The sequence below is a fragment of the Atractosteus spatula genome, chromosome 5 (assembly GCF_055471065.1).
Source record: "Atractosteus spatula isolate fAtrSpa1 chromosome 5, fAtrSpa1.hap1, whole genome shotgun sequence".
In the NCBI taxonomy this organism is placed as follows: Eukaryota; Metazoa; Chordata; class Actinopteri; order Semionotiformes; family Lepisosteidae; genus Atractosteus; species Atractosteus spatula.
The window spans coordinates 21,083,796-21,106,751 of NC_142710.1; the positions used below are offsets into that span (position 1 = coordinate 21,083,796).

General features: G+C 40.7%; 2 protein-coding genes across 2 annotated transcripts; one reads left to right on the plus strand and one right to left on the minus strand.

Annotated features, from left to right (window-relative positions):
• Positions 1-3,458: 3,458 nt before the first annotated feature.
• rtkn2 (rhotekin 2) lies at positions 3,459-14,007 on the minus strand. The gene is made up of 12 exons (XM_088916344.1): positions 13,870-14,007; positions 11,541-11,740; positions 11,195-11,253; positions 10,830-10,883; positions 10,186-10,303; positions 9,731-9,931; positions 8,948-9,042; positions 7,989-8,095; positions 7,105-7,236; positions 6,420-6,585; positions 5,716-5,823; positions 3,459-4,021 (listed from the first exon to the last, which is right to left on the minus strand). The coding sequence occupies exons 1-12, from the start codon at positions 14,002-14,004 to the stop codon at positions 3,459-3,461; spliced, it is 1,938 nt and encodes a 645-aa protein (XP_088772470.1). The 5' UTR covers positions 14,005-14,007.
• A 2,115-nt stretch (positions 14,008-16,122) lies between these two features.
• znf365 (zinc finger protein 365) lies at positions 16,123-21,469 on the plus strand. Its single transcript, XM_088916345.1, has 5 exons — positions 16,123-16,342; positions 16,999-17,656; positions 18,205-18,376; positions 19,006-19,052; positions 19,382-21,469. The coding sequence occupies exons 2-5, from the start codon at positions 17,010-17,012 to the stop codon at positions 19,575-19,577; spliced, it is 1,062 nt and encodes a 353-aa protein (XP_088772471.1). The 5' UTR covers positions 16,123-16,342; positions 16,999-17,009; the 3' UTR covers positions 19,578-21,469.
• The last annotated feature ends 1,487 nt before the right edge of the window (positions 21,470-22,956 follow it).

The window sequence follows — 22,956 nt, forward strand, 5'->3', positions numbered from 1 at the left end:
GTTTTAGAACTTGAGATTTGCTTTGGCTGTTTATGTTATTTAACAAAAATATTTCATAAACATTTCCAGGCAAGAGCCCAGTTTGCAGAATGAAATGCCTTCTAGGCCACTGAAATCTAGTTATTTGCTTCTCCAGAAAAACACATAATGCGATTGTACACATCTTGCTTTGTCCCCGCTCAGCAAGCAAACTGTATCTGGCCTTTGAACCTGGCCAATATCTTTTTAATATTAAATAAAGGAAACTCGTATATGAAATTAGTCTTTTAACCACTGGATAGCAAACCCAACCAGGTAAGGATTAAAAGAGGGATATTCCCCTCACAAGAAGATCAGGTCTCTTCTGATCATCTACGTAGCAACAAGCTTTCTGTATTCTTCCTTGTATGAAACCATCCTTTTAAGATCAATGAATGAAAATGGAAAGCCATGTAAAAATACAACCCCCTTTATTTCTGCATCCGATTTTGTTAAATGTGAACTCAGGGTGGACAAATCGAAACTAAGGTCTCAACCACAGAACCACACATAGATTTTAATTACTCAATCTCAGTTCAACATTGTGCATTGTCTCAACTTTTTTTTTTTCCGTTACTGTGATTTAGGACTCTAGGAGGCTAACATGATAGAACCAAGAGTTTAAATTATTTTACAGTATGATACCTCACAGTGACAGACTAGCTGTTTTTTCCATAACTATACACCCAGCGTCACCAAATCTAGTATATACAATAGATGTATAATCAATACCTAGTTCTACTTGAATAAAGACTATATTACAATTAAGGTAATATACTGTAAACTATAAGAAGGGGTAAATGGAAATTGTGCTGTCATCCCTAAATGAGATGTTCACAATTTAAAATAGTTCATTAGCACCAATAAGAGTTTGCACACATACACATTGATTAGTAGAGCCACTACAATTTTGTAAGGAAAATGAAAACTTTAAATTGCCTAAAACAAGAATAAATAATTACTCTAATGTGAACAAAGCCTAGATGAAAACAGAGGCTAGTTTTGTGTTTCATAGAGAACAAGCATGTTTTTAATCCTTTTCTTCAGTCACAGTAGGTCCGGCCTGTAAAGTGGTCATCAAGATAAACGATGATTAGTCTTGCTGAAAGCAGGCAGTCACTTTGCATGAACAGGCTCATTTGTAATGAAGGCATACTTAAAGTATTTATCCTAGAGGACCACAGGAAAAACCATGAGATTACACAGCCAGGAAAAACAATTCTATGGGAAGTAGCAGATGTATAATGTAAAAAACAATTAAGCAGATTAATTACACCCAGGAAAAACTGAAATGAAAGGAAAATGAATTGCACACATTGCTTGTTAAAGAAATGTAAAACAAAATCACAGCTTCTTCTCTTCAATTATGAGAGTTTCCTCCTGATCCCCATATCGTTTCCTCACATTTGTCCATTAAAAAGAGAAGATATTACCTAATTTAACTTATACTGTAACAATACAAAATAAGTCACAGTAAAAATCTTCCACAGTTAAGGTACAGGCTAAAGATAGTCTCAATGCAACAGTAAATTTCTAAAGAGACATCTTTATGTAGAAGTTCACAGCTGTTAGTACTATGATTTTTTAGGATGTGCAAATTTTAAATGCAATTTGAGAAGGTATACCAAAACTATACAAGCTACTCCGATCAAAAAAAAAAACTTTGTACAGAAACACATAAAAAGTAAATGACCACAACAGACATTCAATGTGACACAGACCAACTGTTTAAAAGATCTCCAAGGATCCTTCAAGGAACAGATGGATCAATGAGCTACTAACACCGAAATGATCGGTTTTATATGCTCTCATGTTTAAACTCACATTTTGAAAGTTACAAAAAAAGTTTCTGTTGCAAGGGCCTCATCTCCTGTATGGTGGACTGATCAGAAAACCCGCGAGACCGCCACGCCAAACGGGTCACAATGCACGAGACACGGACACGGCGGCTCTAGGAGCCACAGCGGCTCTAGGAGGCCACATAGATTTTAATTACTCAATCTCAGTTCAACATTGTGCATTGTCTCAACTTTTTTTTTTTCCGTTACTGTGATTTAGGACTCTAGGAGGCTAACATGATAGAACCAAGAGTTTAAATTATTTTACAGTATGATACCTCACAGTGACAGACTAGCTGTTTTTTCCATAACTATACACCCAGCGTCACCAAATCTAGTATATACAATAGATGTATAATCAATACCTAGTTCTACTTGAATAAAGACTATATTACAATTAAGGTAATATACTGTAAACTATAAGAAGGGGTAAATGGAAATTGTGCTGTCATCCCTAAATGAGATGTTCACAATTTAAAATAGTTCATTAGCACCAATAAGAGTTTGCACACATACACATTGATTAGTAGAGCCACTACAATTTTGTAAGGAAAATGAAAACTTTAAATTGCCTAAAACAAGAATAAATAATTACTCTAATGTGAACAAAGCCTAGATGAAAACAGAGGCTAGTTTTGTGTTTCATAGAGAACAAGCATGTTTTTAATCCTTTTCTTCAGTCACAGTAGGTCCGGCCTGTAAAGTGGTCATCAAGATAAACGATGATTAGTCTTGCTGAAAGCAGGCAGTCACTTTGCATGAACAGGCTCATTTGTAATGAAGGCATACTTAAAGTATTTATCCTAGAGGACCACAGGAAAAACCATGAGATTACACAGCCAGGAAAAACAATTCTATGGGAAGTAGCAGATGTATAATGTAAAAAACAATTAAGCAGATTAATTACACCCAGGAAAAACTGAAATGAAAGGAAAATGAATTGCACACATTGCTTGTTAAAGAAATGTAAAACAAAATCACAGCTTCTTCTCTTCAATTATGAGAGTTTCCTCCTGATCCCCATATCGTTTCCTCACATTTGTCCATTAAAAAGAGAAGATATTACCTAATTTAACTTATACTGTAACAATACAAAATAAGTCACAGTAAAAATCTTCCACAGTTAAGGTACAGGCTAAAGATAGTCTCAATGCAACAGTAAATTTCTAAAGAGACATCTTTATGTAGAAGTTCACAGCTGTTAGTACTATGATTTTTTAGGATGTGCAAATTTTAAATGCAATTTGAGAAGGTATACCAAAACTATACAAGCTACTCCGATCAAAAAAAAAAACTTTGTACAGAAACACATAAAAAGTAAATGACCACAACAGACATTCAATGTGACACAGACCAACTGTTTAAAAGATCTCCAAGGATCCTTCAAGGAACAGATGGATCAATGAGCTACTAACACCGAAATGATCGGTTTTATATGCTCTCATGTTTAAACTCACATTTTGAAAGTTACAAAAAAAGTTTCTGTTGCAAGGGCCTCATCTCCTGTATGGTGGACTGATCAGAAAACCCGCGAGACCGCCACGCCAAACGGGTCACAATGCACGAGACACGGACACGGCGGCTCTAGGAGCCACAGCGGCTCTAGGAGGCCACACCGTCCAGAGATGGGATCCGAGATTTCGGCTTCATCTTCTCCTTGAGAGAGCTCAGTCTGGGGCGCGGGGCGGGGACCGGCCGGGCGGGTAACTCGGGGGGCTGGTTCTCTGCGCCCGTCTCCTCCTGGTGCCTGGGGGGCTTCTTGCGAGACGGCACCGAGGGCCTCTGCAGCTGCTGGATCACCGCGGAGAGCTTGCCGTCGAGGGAGGGCCTCCCCGCCCGCACCGTCGGCCTCCTCCAAGAGCCGGCCTCCTCCTGCGGAAGGGCGCGGCTCGCTGCGGGCCCGAGAGCCGCAGCCTTGGCGGGCGGCGGGGGCGGGGCACGCCGTTTCTTCGTGGCCGCGGCACCTGGGCTTGGGATCTCCGAGCCTCGGGCAGGGGACAGTAAACACTTCTGCACCACCAGGGGGTGGGAGCCCTCGAAGAGTGAAGCCCAGCGAGGGGCGACGGGGTCTTCCTCTTGCCCGATGAGAAAGCGCCCTCCTGTCTCCTCGATTTTATGGTGGATTAGATCCGTCAAGCTTTCGAGCTTCGTCGGGGAATCAATACCTGTGTAAAGAAAGGAACAATAAGAGGACTGTGATCTGCTGTGCTCGCAGCAGGCCAGCAGTAGTTACCCCAGTAGTTTCAGCACACCTGCCACAACAGGTCGTTTAGGCCTCTGTTGTGTAAATAGTTTCACATGTGGTGAATTAATTAATTGGTTAATTGGTGAAGAGGATGAGTATTGCATTCTCACATGGGTTTAATGTAGAATAGTTTAGAACATAAAGGGATTCACAGTGGTAGTTGCTGCTGGGTTGTCAGTGTTTCTTTCACATGTGTATCTTGAGGAACTTTACTAAAATTCTATCTTTGTTTCCCACTGGTGTTTGTTCATGTGCTCAGGCTTCACAAGTCACCTGTGGAGGGGTAGGCCTGTCAGTGTTTTTGTTTAATATTCCATGTAGCAGTAGGGCCCACTTTATCACCATCACAACCCACCTCACACGTCACAACAGTGCAAGCTTATGCACAGCCCTCCACACAGCAACACTGTTTATTTCATTTGTGAACTCATTGTTATAAATCTTTAATATTCTTCCAAACCCACCCACACATGCTGCCTTCCAGCTTGCTACCAAAGGAACCCTAGGATGGTTCTAAAGCTACTCTAGAAGTACCATGTAATAAATATTTGACCACCTGAGCAGCAGAACTCAGAACTGTCACCAACTTTCCCCACGGATTCAAGCGGCAGTGACCTCCATATACAGGACATGTCAGGACAGGGCAGGACCCAGGGATACCAGGAGAAGGAAAGCAGAGGATCCCAACATCTTATTAAACACAGCGGGACAATTGCAATGAACTTTCGGATTCATCACACAGCTGCGTACTACGTTGCGGACTTGTTAATACAGTACTGGTGATCATCTCCAGCTCTGAGCTCAATTGCATTGAAAAAAAAAGTGTGGAATGAAGTTGGAGACTAGCTTAGAGCTCAGCAATGTTGTTGTTCTAATGAGCACAAACTGCAGGGGGCTCTGAATCAGAACATTTCAATTAACCTGGCCACATTAATATGTAATTATTACTTTGTCTCATGTTTGTATAGAACTGAATGTCCCTGACAATTTAATATTAGTTTTTGATTGAAGAACTGCATTTACATTAAAATAGTCCAGATGCACTAATGCGATACTTAATTGCAATTAGTCACAAATCAGCAGCTGCCAAGCTCGTTGCAACTGGTCTTAAGGTAGCCCTCTAGTTTAGCACGGAACTGTGTGCTAACCATGGATTGAACTCCAGTTAGTACACTGCTTTCAGTTCATTGCGACTGAGACTATGAGACCAATCCGACCCGTTTCTGATGCTATCAAGTGGCTAATACTGGAGTTATCATTTAGCGTGACAGCAAGGAATATCCTTGCTTAGAATCGTGGGCAAAAAGGAGGAAGACCTAATCCCGTTTGAACATTTCCAAAACAAAAAAGATGCCAATAGAGCTCTACTGACACTGTCTACAGTCAATATTCATATGGTCTTAACTGTCTGGGAAGTTTCCATTACAGTGCTTTCTTTTTCTATTTCATTATTCAAACATGTAGCTTCTTGATGTAAATGACATGCTTTGAGGTCTGTACTGCAACAAATGGTGAATGGATCGATGCACTCTTAGCATCACTGCAAACTAAGTATCGAAAGTGTTTCACAGGTACAGATTAGCAGTTTTTTATGGACTAAAAATAAACACTCACTTAGATCATGGTAGACCGAGGTGGCCTGTTTTGTAAGGAACAAAGGGGGCCTTCTGGGAGACATGACCTCAATCTTCATGAGATCGCTGCAGCAGTGTTTCCATTGGCCTGAAAAGAAATTTGCAGTATATAATGACATATTATTCTCTGTTAGTTTAGCAAGGCATTGTTTGTCCTTATTACCACCAGTGGGATTCAATGGAAAATAGGTGTGTTAAGCTTCTTTGACGGAGATCACACTGGGATAACTGGAAGCAGCAGAACAAAACATGCTTTTCAGAGACCAGGTGTGCATTTTAGTCCACTGTGAAAACTTCAAGGCACATAGCAATCTGAAATATTGACTATTTTACAAAAAGCCTGCTCAAAAACCTGGAAAATGTTACAAAAGTAGACAAGAAAACTTTAAATTGACAACTTTTTGTAACCGATATCATAATCCTGGCCAACATTTTAGGACTATCTAAAAAAATACAAACCGCACATAAAGAGAAATGCCTTTAAATTCTACTGGTTTTCTTCACCATGTGCTTGAATGTTATTTTAAGGAAGCTGGGGTTGTAGAGAATTCACGACTTCTACGCCACGATTCCAAATGCCAGTTAAAATTCCACACTGGCAGCTGTACGGATCCAGTACTCTGATCTTTCTTTAACACTGATGAACTTCCTTTTGAAACCAATTCTCTTGCACACTGTACTTACTCAGATCATAAAAATGCTGCCAAAAACCCTCCATCCATTTTTGGAGCTCCTCTTTGCACTCGGCCACAAATACATTAGTCACAGCTTCTCCGGCTCTAGGGTTGATCATTGTGAAACTATGGGATCTTTTCTTGGAGTCCTTATCTATTGCTCGTATCCTTGTTTCCTGTGTAACAGAGATCAAAGCATTATGTCACTTACCCCTGCTTTGAAGTCCAAAATTGTGCTTTTAACTCTTTATAATACAGGATTTTACACTGCTTTGTCTTGCCCAGATATACTTATTAGACTAGTCCTCAAGCCTCATCAACCTGGTGGTGAATGTAGTTACATTAGTCACTTAGCAAGTTAGTATAGCAGAGCCATCTTTTCCACAGAATCCCAAAACATTTTGAATGAAACGCATCTTATATTTATGAAGAACTAACACTTGACCATTTATAGCTCATCATTAAATCAAACCTAAAAAATAACAAAGGAATTACAAAATATGCCTCAAGTCCTCTAACATTCAGTAGACAGACCTAGATTCAGAGGACGCGCTGACACACCATTCACTCATCAATTGCTCAGCTTTCTCTTCAGAGATATTCTTTGAATGTTTTATTTTTAAGTAGGAAAGCTCACAGCATATATGGAATATGTGGTAGGATGAACAATAAGCACTGCACCAGTTCAGTGTTACCTTGTTGATAGGAATGACAATGGCAGGATCCAATTTAGCTTCAATTTCCTCTGGGGTGTAGTAGCAGAGCAGCTGGCCTGCTCTAAGAACACAAAACAGTCTGCTGCACCTAGGGACGCCCACGATGTTTTGCTGAAAGGAAAACAATTGATCAGTAAATGCTTTTACAAGGTACATGACAGTGCAAAATACAAACTTATAACTCTATTTAAAGTGCCAATGGTGAATACATTCACAAACAGTTAATACTTCTTTGAACCTTTAAAAGAAGCATGCCTTGAAATTATGTGTTGCGCAAGATAACACAACCCAACAAATTGCCAGCGCTGTAATATCAGAGAGGTTTTGCCGTCACTAAAACAACCCCTCCCAAAGGTTTCTAGCCCAAGACACCTCTTATTGCTGACAGTCAGCAGAGTGCATCACACCCACTGGGAGGGAATGTATTTAAGAGAATTATTCTACAAAGCTGCAGAGGTTGGTTAACAGCTGTTGGCTTATGCTCTAAAGCATGGCACCCTTTATTCTGTTAAACCTCCTTATCTCCAGTTACCGCTATCTGCCAGAAGACTGAAAAAGAAATGTCAAGTATCTGAAAAGGTTATTAAAATGGTAAGAAAGGGATGATGATGTACTGTACATGGCAGCACAAAAGACTAAAGGTTTTCAGTTGGTTGTCAACTTCAAAATGCTAAGAAATGACCGACCCAAAAAAATTAGGACAGTCAAACAAAATAAAAGGCAGGAATTAAAAAAGGGGATTCAAATCAAGGTCTTTTGTTCCATTTGTCATCATGTTTCCTGCTCTGTACACCAGTGCCTCTAAGGAGTAAAAACTAGCTGACAGCTGAATTAATCACTTGCGTGTGCTATTTATGGATTACCTGCTGATTCAAGAATCCACTCATCATATCCTGTGTCATACAGTCAGGTTGTGCCACCAACCGGCAGCACACGTTGCCATACAGAGGCAGCCAGAAGGAAGAGTCCTCTGAGGAAGAACAGACGGAAAGACATCCTCACTGGCTTAAAGGTTCGCAATTCTTAGAGCAAATGTGCACTGAGAGCAGGGAAAACGTACCCTATTAAAACACTGCTTTTAAACCATTACTGGCACAACACCACATTAAGAAAATGCTTTTTGTATTCAGTACTCACACCAAACATTTCTAAATTGACATTCTCCTATGAAGAAAAACATCTCTCTTCCTTCAGAAGGTCTAAGGCTTTGCTCTAGCTAGTGTTTTAATGCAACAACCATGGGTCTTTTATGTCAGAGAATACTGTACATCACACTAGGTACATGCTGTCCTTTTTGGGGTATATTTCTGAAATTGTATCTGTAACAAAAGCCTCTCTCTTTGATATTGGTAAATCCATTTAACATTATTTGAGGAGAATGCATTACCAAAGCCAGTAAATAATTTAACAGCAGATAATACACCCAAGATTGCAATGTAAGCAATGAAATACTATCGCGGATCTATAACTCACCATGCTCTTAATGTCATGCAGAAATATCTGCCCCTTTGATAAAGATTTGGCAGCACTTTAGCATGCTATTCCACCCTAATTGGGGCTTGTAAGCTTTCCATATCAGATAAACGTGAGCACCAAATTCAGCTGTGGACCCAGTAATGCATTTGATGGTAGCTGTTAAACTTTTAAAATGCAAGGGTTCAACTATGCTTTCTAGATGTATGACTTAATAGCCTAAAGGTCAATTAGGACTTTTGAATATTTTCTAGCCACGTAACTAATTTTTTTTGGCAAATAATATCACCTTAGGAATGTTGTGTAAAGCCAGAGAAGAGAGGGCTTATTTAGGCTCGGAATGACTTACCGTTTGGTGCTACGGTGAGCGTATGGGACTGAAAGCCCTCCTCAGCCTGTGCCAGGGCCAGTGTGGTATGAGCCAGCAGGCTATATTTTGCACCTCTAGGATGAAAAGAAGTATATTGTAACGCATACGGCCGCCATTGCAGGTTGTGCGAGCCGGCTTACCGGCGCGGTGACGTCACCACCCTTCTCTGTGAATAGCAGGGACCGCAGCCAGCGGGCTAATGGGAGATTTCTCTTTAGCTCAACTGGCTGGGTCCCTGTTGAGTGACACCGGAGGCCCAGGTTCGAGTCCCCAGCGGTGGGGGGCCGACCCGAGGCGGCAGCGGCGAGGGCGCATACCCACGTGAACCCGAGAGCGTTACAATATGTTGCAGCACCCCTAGTGTACAGGTACTAGCGGTACTTTACCAGCAGTACTACGCTACAGGTATTGTTGTTTTACAAGACAAATCATCTAATCATCTGTATTCGGATGTCCCATATTTCTAATAAATAATGACATTGCAACTTGATCTTTTGGAAAAGCTTCCTGTTCATTGAGCAGGCATTAATTAGCAGACTTAGAAATGAAGAGCAACATCCATGACTTTAATATCTAAAGAGTGAAATTCAGAGAGCATTCACTATTGTATTGAAAAGAGCAAAAGAAGTCTGCATAAAGTTTTCAGGCCAATGCTTCTGATATTTACTTAACTACAACTTTTAGTAAAAAAAAATCCAAAGTTTCTCTTGCAATCCTATTTGTGTTTTAAGTTGCAAAAAAAACAACAACCGGGAAACATACAGAGCTTGGAGACTGGACTGAAAGAAAGACTCAGGATCTCCTCCCTCCTGAAGGGGGCAGTGTTTCTTTCCTGTGCTCTTGCTAAGTGAATTCCCCAGCTTCTTGGCTAGTTTTTTAGGAGTGTTGACCAAGGACGTCTCCTCCTCCATGGCACAGCTGTAGACCTCCAACTTCAACTCAAAGTCTGGAGATGCCTCTTTGCTGCAGGAGAATGAAGAATGAGCAGAAAAGTATATTACTCTTGAGTCTATGATACACAATGGGCTCATGGGGGTGTCACTATTGAAAATTAGAAATGCCTTTTGGGTAACTCTGAATAATGGAAATCAGTGATATCACAAGATATGAAGGGATTCACTTCTAACTTCATTTAAAACAAAAATGATTAAAGGCAGACAGTCACAAACTGTACCGGAGATGAACGCTGGCAATGGCAAATCGCTCTAGATACTTACAAAATAGTTAAACCGTCGAAACAGATGTCTGTCACAGATCGATCCACAATGACCATGTCTGTGTCAAAAACCTCTGGTCCTATCTTCATCAGGCAGAACACAGCCACACGGCGAGAGCCTGTAGAAGAAAAAGAAGCACTGGGTTTGCACCTTGGCACTGAAGTTGCTCTAAAGGTGTAGAGCTGTTTAATTATGGGGGAGGGTGGCATGGTGGGGCTGTAGTTGGCATTGCTGTGTCGCAGTGCAGGGGCCCTGGGTTTAATTCCAGACCTTGAGTACTGTCTGTGTGGAGGTTGTTTCAAATCCCAGCTGAGAAACTGCTGAGGTACTTCACCCAGAATTGCTCCAGTCAAACATACAGGTATATAAATGGGTTTATAAGCAAAAGTCACATTGGATAAAAGCCTCCACCAAATAAATAAATGTAAAATATAAGTTGCAAGTTGAGTCATATGCTTACATGTTCCTGTCATTAAGGTGCCTTGGTTGTTTTTACCTTTTACAGGGTACAATACCGACTACACTGGTCAGAAAGTCCATGTTTACTAGACACCAAAAGTGGCAGGAATTTATTCAAGTTTATCTCACTATTTTTGCAGTAACTACCCATCTGAATTTTTGTGCATGGACACAAAAAAACTCACTTCCTCTGTTGTTGAAGTGGTCAGTATCCTTCCACATCAATGGTATCCGAACACCTGAAGAGGAAAACTGAATAAGTCTTATCGCCATTCTTTGAAAATCTGAACTCAGCCAAGTATCCGTTTAAGAGTTTTTACAAGGTTTTTTAAAGACAGCAGATTTAAACTACTGGCCCTGCATTGTGTCACCACATCCAAACAAAACCTGTTTTATTGGACACAGAAACTGCATTAACAGGTTAATGAAATCTAACTCAGGTTAGGTTAGATAGACCAAATACCCAGGATATTATTCCATCATCTACTCCCTGCCCTAACAAGGAAACTTGCTTCAGCTCGGAAGTTTATAATGTGTGGCTTTTACTTACCAGATATGGCCACTTTACCCTTACATGCTATGCGGTCCTTTGGAACACCATCAGATGATCTGTAGACCAAAAATATCAATTGTAACCTGGATCCAATAGCAGTTGATATTCATACCACAGCCATAACGGGAATTAGGTAACTGACTGCTCAAACTAAAACCAAAAACTAAAAGCAGATATTGTGGAGCATCTTTACAAATAAGGACCATTCACATAGGACATGCTTGCATTTCTAATGGTTATCACTGGCAGAAGGAGGTCAGGTTCTAGGCAAAAGTAGACAAGATACAGGAGAAAGAAGTAGACAAGAAACTCGTACCGCACAGAAGAGGTCAGAGAGCCTCACCTCCTAGCTGTATTCATCAGGATCTGCTCCTCCCCCTTCTTCTGAAGCTCTGCCATGTAGGCTTCTATACGAGCGTTGCAGGTGAGCAGGTTCTTCGAAGCACTTAAAACCTGGTCTCTCTGTGTGCTGGCGACAAGCAGCTTGTAAGCCCCTTCGCGCATCCTGATCTCAAAATCGATTTTCTCTTGGAGGTCGCAGTCCTACGAGGAGAAACGGAAAACCGCGTGGTGAAACACCTTCTCGCCACGCGGCACGCTGCTACAGCGCCTGCTGCAGGCATTCGGCCTAGAGGACGCCCCTGACATCAACCACTAAAAGACACTCACTAGGCGGCTCACGAGGTGGGCTGTGAATGAGAAGAGGGGGATGAGCCTCTACGTGGAAATGAATAACGATACATGACTGAAGGCAATTTTGTTTTAAAAAAAATCAAAATGAAGAGTGCAGACGAAACACACCTTCACCGACTTGCTTAAAATACAAATCTAGTGATTCCAAAGAGGAAAAAAAAAAGAAAATATAATTCACTTCCATCAGCAATTTTGCTGGAAAAGGATGCATCCAAACGGTTGGCTCTGAAAAAGCAGATCTGCAATGAAGATGAATGTTAACAGACATCCCTAAAACTGTATATGTCTCACATTAAATACAAGACCTGGCTGGGGATAGGAACCTAATTAGGTGACAGAGTATGGCTTTTAAAGACAAGGCTAGGCATGTTCAGTGTTCCTTTAAGGTTACCTGCCTACTTTCAATCTCAGGTCATATTCCAAGTTCCCTGCTCATTTCAGATTCCTCTGGCTGTCCCACCAATTAACTTCATTCACAACCACTTCTTTACTGACCTACAGTATCTACTTTGAATCCTGAAGTTCTTCATGAGAAGTAGCTTCGGAAAACCATGAGCAATTGAAAAGAGCCGAATTTAAAATCATAAGTCTTCTTTCAATTTATTTAATAAAAAAAAACAAAACAATTTCCTTTCCATAACAGGAGAAAGCCGACGCACAAAATTGCCTTCGAGTTCTCTCTGATGGTGAAACAGGTTCAACCGTGACAAACTAACACAATAAAACAGTTCACAGGACGGATCCGTCCACTGAATCCACACAGGGGGAAAACGTATTTGATGATGCTTAAACAGAAAATGAGTTTGTGTGAATTTTCTTTTTACTGCCCCAGACAATTCACAGATTAATTTAAACTGGTCTTTTAAATGTACAGGTCAGAATGGATCGTGTAACACTTTTTCTAAGGAAAAGGATTGTTTGCATGTGGGAGGCAGGGCAGCAAAAAAAAAGATTGTTCTTACATAACTAGTAGTTTACAGGTATAAATCTGACTAAGAACACAAATTGCAAAACAAAATGATCACAAATTGAATCTCAAGTGTGGACACTTGAGAAATCAGTTTTGACTTCCATTTTGATTGCATTTGAATATTTTGTTGTCATTTAAGATTGCATTTAAGTGTGCAATCTTAATGCCAATCCAGTCTTTTTGGACTGCAGTGTTTTAACTAATTGTTTCAAAACAACCCCTATTACTACGGGCATCTGCCTGTTTCAGAAAAGTGTCTTTTCAAACAGACAGGTATTGAGGTTTCTTCTTTGTCACATTAGTTGCTACCTTTAGTTTCTTAGAAATCTGTCGAATGTACAACAGGTTCATGTCGTATATAATCTGAAGAGTGTCATTCAGGCTCGTACATCTTTTCATGCATTTTGTCTGAAAAGAACATTGTAGTTTAAAGTTAGTGAAAAAAATAATCTGTAAAAATAGCAACGGCAGAATAAACGATACACAAAATATACGTAATGAATGTATCCGTCTTTTTTTGTAATTCGCAGTTATCATTTGTTTTACAGGGTATGCAAACATATGCTGGCATTTATGAAAGCATAAATAACGTTATATTTCAGAAATTTCAAAGCAACCTTAAAGCGATTGATTTGCAAAATCATAAAAAAAAAGTTAGGATGGACATTTTAGTGTGCATCCATTTCCTACCAAACCCGAATTAACGTGCAACATTCTCCTCTGACACAACAAGCTTTTGTTCATTTAAAAATCGCACTTCATTTGCATATGAATGGATAGTCCTGGCATTTCAGGGTTTTGTCATTTTTGACTCAACATCTTGAACCACCTGTAAATGACTAGCAAATAAGGAGATTCAAGGTTCAGGATCTCTCCAAGTGTATATATATTTTTTTAATTAACTACAGCGATCCACCTTTAGTTGCAAAGCTCATCAAAATGTGTATACTATTTACCCTTCGCAGAGTGGGTACGTATCAGATTTAAGTAACTCCCTTGAAGTCCTTACCTCCTGCTGTAGAATGACTGCGCTCTCCCCGATTTTCTTTCTTTTGATCTCCATTCCGAGTGAAGAACAGGAGGACACCGTAACCCTCGTCCTTTCGTTTCTCTTGAAATTTTGAATATCCCGCCGCTGATCCATTTTTGCTATTCGCCAGCGGCGCCTAGACGAAAACAGCTTCGGGTCTAAGAGAAACACTATAACCACGGTGCAGGGTCAAAGTTCGGCCCCGAGCAAACAACAATGGGACTGACCCATCTATTCAAATTTAAAAATATATAATTTTACAACCGACAAATCATATCTGTCTCATTCTCACAATCTACGATTAAAATGGGCAGGTACAAATGGGAAGGTTTATGTGGAGGGTTTTTGGAAGTTCTGCAGGTTTGCAGTCGTAATTGCGAGATTTGTATTCGCCTGCTCCCCCGTCTGCTGAGAAATGGTTTCGTTCCATTGTCCGTGCCTTCTGTCTGTGTTTTCAATCCGCAATGGAAGGAAGCGTGTAAGTGAAAGCATTTAGGTGTATATTTGTCCGTGACAACCTAATCTACAGGCGCTGTAATGTGAATATATCGGAGCTCTACACGTTTTGATAGTTCATCGGTTTTTCTTCGCACAAGCGATCGAAATGCGCAATGGAGACCTTTGTTCATGTATTCGCAGTGTAACAATAGTTACATTGTGCGTGCATCGAAAAGTGATATTATCTGATATTATAGGAAGAATGGTAAATGCATTCCTAGATTTCGTTTATACATTAGCTTTATTGGTGCAAAGATAGTGTTCAAATTCGTACGATACCCAGTACATAATTCCTATTTCAAGGTCCCTTCGAAAACCTTAATTATTAGTTTTAAAGAATAAGATTAGTTACATATTCATTCGCTTGGAAAATTCGAATTGTTTCGCATTTTTATATACAACATATGACACAACTACATCCTCACCCGTGCAGAAATGGGGGGACTATTTGGACAACCCCTATTTCTTTTAATAAGGCGTGTTTTGCATAATTGAGTTTGTAGACCTGTGCTTTTAATACTAAGAAAACTCCTAGTTTGCCGATTGGTTGGTCTACATTGTCAGGCTAGGTGAAGCAGGCGATTTACCCGACAAGAATTAAAAGCAATAAATCTTCATTTTTGTAACATTGCGATCGTACAGGTAAAATGTCGTGGGCGCATACCTACCACGGAATCCTGTTTTTTCATTCTTTTAAAATAAGAAGTGTTATTTTAGTTGATGATCCTATTTATATTTTATGCAGAGATCAAAAGGCTACTCAACGCATCCCCCTATTTCACTGACCAGTCGTCATTCAATTAGCCCATCACATTTTAAATGCAGGTAGCGATAGATATAGATAGCTTCATTTTGCTTCCAGTATACAAGGTATCTAAACACTCATTTGCGAATCCCTGTATGTTTGCTTTTCTCTAGTGACTTGTTATGATGTGTAAATTAGACTGCGAATGGTCGCGCTAAACTCTAATTAGGATTGAACTGCCAGAGTTTTTTTTTCAGTCTGCTTCTATTAGTATTGACAGCGCTGAATCAGTAGACTGCGGATTATCTGCAGATAAATCTGAAGCGTGCTAAAATGTGTGGTGCATGTTAATAATATAATGAATAATATTGTTTTTATTCCTAAATTGACTGTGTTCGTGAGTTCTAGAGTGTAGGGCTTTTCCCCCAGAATTGTGACTGGACTGTCTTAATTATTTTTTAAGCGTCATGTAGGGAAAAAACATTCATGCTAGTGTCACTTTTTCATTAACGAGCAACCCGAATAGCTGTTTAGCGCTTATTACTGCCTGTCTGCTTGTGCGCAGGAACTGTAATCTTTTAAGCCCTGATACACTCTAGACAAGATGCTTCTTCAGCAGACTTCAGGGGTTCAAAATCCAGGAGGTTGTGTCTCTTGAAATCGCCATCAGCCGAATGCTGTGGAGGGGAGAGGAACGAGTGAAAATTAACCAAGCTGGATCAATTTAACTCTTCTCCCAGGTTAATAACTGCGGGAAACAAGGAAATCCTACTGGATTCTGGATCCTGAGGTCTCTTTCTCCTGCGATTCTGTGAAATGGACATTGGAGCATTCTGAAAAACAAATTCATGAGGCCTGGTATTCCGAAACAAAAAGTATTTTAGCCCTTTCTACTGCTTAGAAATACAGACAGGAAACCAGGGTATATTTTAGAGTCCGCTAAAGGATTATCTACATTCAGTTTTTCATACTGACAAACATTTTAGTATAGCTTATAGTACAGGGTTTTATGAACCTTTTTATTCATGGTTCCATAGATTGCTCTATGATTATTGTCAGCTCTTGCCACAGAGGGGACATTTCTTCATTTTACTAGGTCTCTCCAGTCCAGGCTGAAGTGTGGAGTTGTGCCTTGGGCTCTGGAGCCGTGACAAGGGGGTTGATGGTTCAAATCCTGTGTGAGACACAGCTGTTATATCCTTGAGCAAGGTAGGTAACTCGGATTGCTCTGGGAAATAAAGTGCCTTTCTTTTAAATGGTATTCTCCGGGCCACCATTCTAAATAAGAATGTGCTCTCGAGTGATAGTTCCAGCATTGCCTAGCTAAGTAAGGCTTGGCCTGGTCAGTTTAGGATGGGAGATCTGTTGGGTTAGTGGTGTTGCTGGACCAGCAGGTGACACTCCTTTCTCTGGACTAGAATGTCCAAACCAGTGAACATTGGGACGCACTTCACTGTGATGAACATTAGTGCACAATGAATTGTATATGTAAAGCATTTTGGGGTGAACAGTGCTATTTAATGCAGCCATATTACCCGGAAACTCACAACTGACAACCCAGTGAAGCTCAGCAGATGTGAGCCTGGTCAGTACCTGGATGAGAGACCTCTTGGGAAAAACTAAGGTTGCTGCTGGAAGAGGCGTTAGTGGGGCCAGCAGGGGGCGTTTCTCGAAAAGAGTAGGGGTGAAACCCTGGCATCCTAGCCAAATTTCCCTTTGGCCTTTACCAGTCATGGCCTCCTAATAATCCCCATCTATGAATTGGCTTCGTCACTTTGTACTATTCTGAAAATGTCAGTATGTTTTGTGTGCGTGTTTGGGGGTGGGGGGGTTATGCAGTGATTTTAAATTGTTTTTCACTTCAGGTTTCAATGAAATGCAGCAAAAGCTCCATGAGCGAAACTCTCCTCTGTGCGAGGAGACGGCAGAGGCCTGCGTCGCTGGACAGCGGCTACCCTTCCGCTGCCCGAGATGCGGGGAGCAGGAAAGATTCCGAAGTCTGTCCTCCCTGAGGGCGCACCTGGAGTACAGCCACACCTACCAGGATGTGCACAGCGTCCGCCCAGCGGCGGCCTGCACGCCCAAAGTCTTCCTGCTCGAGAAGAAATTGGGAATCGTCCGCTGCACGGCCCCGTCAGTGAGATCCGAGGGTCTGACAGAGGAAGTGGGGAAAAGGAACGTCGCCTTTCGGGACAGGCCTGAGAAGCCGGAGGCACCCCCCGCCCCCTGCAGGTCAGGAGGGGACGGCAGCAGGGCCGCTGGGACGAGCCATGAGAGTCGAGGGCTGGGAGCGGCGGACGGCAGCGCAGAGAGGCGTCTGCGGAGGGTGACCAGCGAGCTGGCGCAGACCGACTCGGAGCTGCTGCGCGCCCGGGCCCGGTCCAGGCACCTGGCGCGGGAGAGGCAGCAGGTGTACGAGCGCGAGAGGGCGCTGAGCCGCCAGGTGGACACGGCCGTTGGCGTGATCGCTGCTCTGCGCCGGCAGCTGGCGGAGTCCGAGCAGGAGCTGGAGAGGAAGGAACAGTGAGTTCGCCGTTGGAAGTTGTTTAGAAACAGTGCCGCACAAAGAGCTCATGTTAGCAATCCGTTGACTTTGTATTGCAGAGCGGCTGGGAATCCCTTTTTTAACACAGCATGTTGAGAAATGAAGTAACCACAGAAATAAATCTGCCGTGTGACTTTGAGCAGCACGCTGTGTTTTTTTTTAGAAAGATGAGGAAGAGTCCTTTGCATACAGTCTCATGAGGGGACTAGATTCTCCATGGACCTTCAGAATGTTGAATATTACTGGATTGATTGCGTCTGCGGCAACTTCACACGTTGTGAAAAGTATCATTTTCCCACAGAAAATCTGGGAGTGAAAAATGACAGCTTTAGAACAAATGCCATGTCTTAATGGATAGGCTTACTTTTTTATGTCTGCCTCATATAATACTGGCAGACGAACCTAAGTTTCCTTAAAACTGACAAATGGAAGCCAAACCAGAGAGCTCTTCTAAGAAATGAGTCAAGAGGTACTAAGCTTGTTCATTTTCTGCATCTTCATATGGTTCTTTTTTTTTTTTTTCCAGGGAAGTGATCAGTATACATAACTTTCTGGAAGCGGCTGTTCAGCATGAGGTCTGTGGGAAAGTCCGGCTTCAGCACTTCATAGAGAATCTCTTACATCGGATAGCTCTGGCGGAAAAGCTATTGGAATATTATCGGAGTGCTTCCAGTCAGCCCAAATGCAGAACGTGTACTGTAAGTTATCAGATGAATACGGCCTGCCAAGTTCTTTGTTGCACTGAGATCATCAAAAGTATTTCTAATGTATACATGCACTGCAGTTAGTATTTATTGATATCTGACTTCTAATAACAGTGTTTAAGATTCTTATTCATCTGGAAGATTTCTCCTTTTCTCTTCTCTTTGTACATGATGTATCTATTACACAGCAAAGTTGCTAATGCTTATAATGGGGTTTTTCCACACCTGTCACATAATTGTTTTATTTAATGGGATGTCATGGAGCTTGTTTTTTGTATTGTCTTTGGTTGCACTGTATTGTATATGGTATTTTTGTATTGGAAAAAATGCTCTGAGAAGATTCTGATGGTCTCGATTTTCTAACAGGGCTTCAAATGTGGTTTGTACTGCAGTGGTCTTATGGCTTTTCCATTTTTAAATGGTTTCTGGTTGAATTCAAAGGAGAAGAGGGAGGCTGTATGTTGAATATTAAGATTACCTGTTCTTTTTCAGAATAGAAGCAGAGCAGAAGAAGAAGCAGAAGAATGTTACAAGTAGACAATTAAAGGAAACTGTCTGACAGGTATACCTGACATTTAGATCACGTGAATGTTTCCCATTGTTTTTATTTTGGTGTTTTCTAGACAACCAAGACGTCTGAAAATGGACTCCACAGAACAACCAAAGCCAGGTGTGGTGAGAGAACGTTTCAAGCACTATTGCAGTATTAAAATGTAGGGCATCATTTCTTACCATAATGCTTGTGTGAATGTATTGACTGTGTGTATTATAAGTGGTTTTCTATGCATCCTGAAAGATGATGTTCCTAAAATGTGGTGTTATTATACTATGTGACATGTGTTTTCCCTTGACTATGAAGTCCTGCTGCCTTCCCTTGTATTAAAACCTTGAAGAATCCCTTAAAACATCGTTTCCATCGTTTCTTGTTGCCTCAAGAGCTCCAGCTTTTCTCTGCAGTGTCGAAATGTTCATGCCTGGGCCCCGGGTCTGTGATTGCAGGTCACCTAGTGGTCCACCAACAGCAGCTGTTCCAGATAGGAGAGGGCCTTCGCTCCAGAAGGGCAGGTCCTTCCCAAAACCCTCTAAGGAGAAGCATGGCTCCGGGCAGAGCTGCTTACATTCAGGTCTCTATAAACCTGATTATGCAGGTGAAATGTGGAATCAGCAGAGAAGGTTATTGGAGTCTGAACCTTAAGCATCCTCATGCAGGTCACATTAAATGTAAATAGTACTCTTGTCCTGAATGTCTTGAGTCTTTATAGCAGTTGATTTGTAATGCAAACCATTCCACTGTCATGTAGAATAAACTATAGATTCTTTGCCACCTGAGGAAAGTTAAGTTAGCATTCAGAGCCTGACATTCTGAGTTGTGCACTCCACTGCTGGCTGTTTTTCAACTGGCCACTCTCTTCTCTGCCAAGCGTGGTGCCTTTGTGTTTTTCTTCTCTCTTTCACGTGCGCAGACACTGTGGATTAACGAGGGGAAAAACATTTTTTTTTTATTTGAAATTGGGCACAAACGCGCTTCCAAGTGTTCCTGTGAGGTCGCAGAGAGAAGAACTACTCGACTGACCCTCATTCTCGGGCTCTGGGGAAAGCTTTGTATTACAAATCACTTTTCAAATGAGGTAGCTTGAGTATTTTCAATACCTCAAACATTTGTGGCGCAGAGGATGCAAGTTACAGTATTGGGCTTCGTGCCTGCAGTTTCTCTGTGATGCTTTAGACGTTGGCTGTGTTTTGAAACCTTCTTAAACTCATGTTTTAATTATAAAATTATCCACAAACGGTGGGATGAGAATCGCTGCGAGTTACAGGAGTAGTTGCCTAGTGCCATAGTTTGCCTTGTATAACAGGGTAGTTTACAGAGTGCATACATAATGCATTAAGTTGTAATGACTTATTTTTGCAGTTGTGATTGTACAGTATGTGACAAATTTAATTGAAGTCCAGTTAAATATTACAAATTGTAAATCACTTGGTGGGAATACCAAAGCTAGAGACGATAGCAGTTCCTTATTTCCTTGTTGTGCAGCATCCGTCTTTTGTTTTATAGCCAAATCGATCTAACAGTAGAGCCAAACACGGGCATGCCTTTGACTTCATTTCACTCACCGTATTTTTGTTGGAAAGCTACTGCCTGCAACCTGCGCTGTGTCGAATGAAGGAGTTGAGATTTTGAGCAATAATCCATGAAAGCTGATTTTTATTTTTCCCAATGTAGATGCATTTCTAACCCCATCTTGAAATCTCAGTCACAGTTCAGTCCTCACTCCTGCTGCACCAGTGCACAGTCAGGAAATCTACACACTGAACAATACTGTTTAGTACTTAGCAGTAGTGTGTGCTGTGAAAAGTGTGTTTCGAATCGATGAACATAATCGTGCAACCGTGTAAAAAATATATATTAATGAGTGGTGTAATGCAGTAATGATATTATGTCTATTCTTATCTGAAAACCACAGATTAGTTGTAAACGTTGTGGTGTCATAGAACCTGTCTGTGATGCACAGGACAGAAGTTGCATTTTATTGCATTTTAAAGTAAGAAATAAAAGTTAAGTGGATATGTGAGATTCTGGTCCATTAAATCCTGTTTACCTTTTATAAATGTCTTTAAAGAAGTGTTTGTGGTGCAAGGGGCATGAGATGCTGGTATATTATCGGTGTATGAGCTCTGCCTTGAGATCATTTAGTCTGTTAGGTTATGCATAACTTGCGCACAAGTTGTCCACGTATTTCTCATGTCTAAACCATTTTTGCACTAAAATAAAGCTGTGGGTTTGAAATGAAACAGCAACACTTGCTAATCGCACAGCTGGAGGAATCTTCGTGACTGATGTTTGTCTTAAATTTGTAGGCATTTGCATTATTGGGCTACAGAATGTGTTTGTTTAAATATTTGGTATTTAAAATGTAGTTTAAACTAGGTCTTGCCAGACTACTCAAATGTGTGTGCCTTCCTTTGCTAGAGTTTGTAAAGCACTGTGCTCATTGAAATACTGTGAATGTCCTCACTTAGGAAATAACCTGTGCTGCTCTGTTACACTTATTCTAAAAATAAAATCCGAGACCATATGAAACCGAGTGACTTTCATGTTTCTTGTCAATTTTTTCAAAGAGATCTAGTACATGCCTCTTATGCCATTAAGCCACTATTGTTTTAAGATGTACTAACACGGAAACAGTTAATGTACAGTATTCTGCAGTGATATTTAACATATTTTTTGTGCATTTCAGTTTAAGTGAGGGGAATGAAAAGTGCAGACTCCCTTTGTATTTACATTGAGCACCTAAAAACAAAAGACCAGATTGTAGTTTGTGGAAAAACAGGCAAAAGAGCATTTGGGCATTGTTGGCACAGGACAGGATAGATTGTCAGTATCTACTTACTTGTCTTATAAGCTTTTCATGACATCTGCAACTTGCTTTTCAGCAAATATCACATTCTGAAATCTGTCCATCAACAATGGATGTGACAAGGAAATCTCTATTTGACCCTCACTTCAGTAAGAACTGTATTTTCAGAGCAATCACGCTCGTTGAAATTGTAAACTGGTAGATTGACAGAATGCGTAAAAGGCTACAAATAAGAGATGAGGATTTTTCATGTGGTTATTTTGACAGCTAGTAACTTATCCAATGATTCCCCCAGTTGTTGCTTGAAAGACTCCAGGATGTTGGTTTCAGCAGTAGGGTTGGTAGTTCATTGCAGAATCCCACCACTCTTTGTGAAGATAAGTGCAATTTGTTCTCTGTTGTGCATGTGGAAGCTAAAGAAAAACACATCTATCCTCTTTGTTTCTCTCTTGATCCTTATTATTTATATGTAAGGGAGTGGGAATGTTGTAATCAGCATCTATACCTGTCCATATCCTGCATTCACTGTGTGAATGTCAGATTCTTAAGGCACTGAATCAATTCATTTTCTGATTAAATAGACAGCTGCCAAAAGACCAATTCTTCAGCTGGTTGGTCTTTGGCACTTTGAAATGTGTAGGATCATTGGCAGGAAAGTGTAGGTAAAACATTTGGTAATATTAATAGCTGGGCCATAATCTTAATTTCTGGGACTGATGAAATTGGTGGAGTACCTCAGGAATCTGTATTATTACCTTAGGAACACATTATTTATGTCACCTATTTATGTCTACATTCTGGAATAATTAGTAAACTAGTTGGGTTTAGCCTGCTGTAGTCAGCAGCAACAAAAATTCAGAAAGACTACAAACACCTGGCAAATAACATTTAATGTAGAAAATTGTCAAAACTGCACGTAGGTGCTAAAAACATACTATAAATGCAAACTGTAAAACGGTGAGCTAGAAAAGGCTATGTATGAAAAATATTTAGTGTTCTTGTTGACTTATTACTTATTTCTTCCAGACAATGTGTGGAAGCATGTAAATTGACACATAATGGTAGGATACTGTATATAATTAGAAAAGTAAAGTTAACAGTGAGGGATCCTAATTCAATCATCTAGTAAGACCACATGTACAATGTTATGTATGATTTTGGTCACCATGTTGTAGAAAACCTGTTGCTGGAACCAGTCCAGGGAAAAGAAATAAG

Bases quoted from the DNA above. Each gene is read 5' to 3' on its own strand.
- znf365 (XM_088916345.1), top strand. From the start codon at position 17,010: ATGCAGCAAAAGCTCCATGAGCGAAACTCTCCTCTGTGCGAGGAGACG. The intron at 17,657-18,204 runs GTGAGTTCGCCG...TTTTTTTTCCAG, and splicing joins GAGCTGGAGAGGAAGGAACA to GGAAGTGATCAGTATACATA. The intron at 18,377-19,005 runs GTAAGTTATCAG...GGTGTTTTCTAG, and splicing joins CCAAATGCAGAACGTGTACT to ACAACCAAGACGTCTGAAAA.
- rtkn2 (XM_088916344.1), bottom strand. From the start codon at position 14,004: ATGGATCAGCGGCGGGATATTCAAAATTTCAAGAGAAACGAAAGGACG. The intron at 10,304-10,829 runs GTGAGTTTTTTT...TTTCTTCTACAG, and splicing joins CCACTTCAACAACAGAGGAA to GCTCTCGCCGTGTGGCTGTG. The intron at 4,022-5,715 runs GTGAGTGTTTAT...TTCTTTACACAG, and splicing joins CTCGGTCTACCATGATCTAA to GTATTGATTCCCCGACGAAG.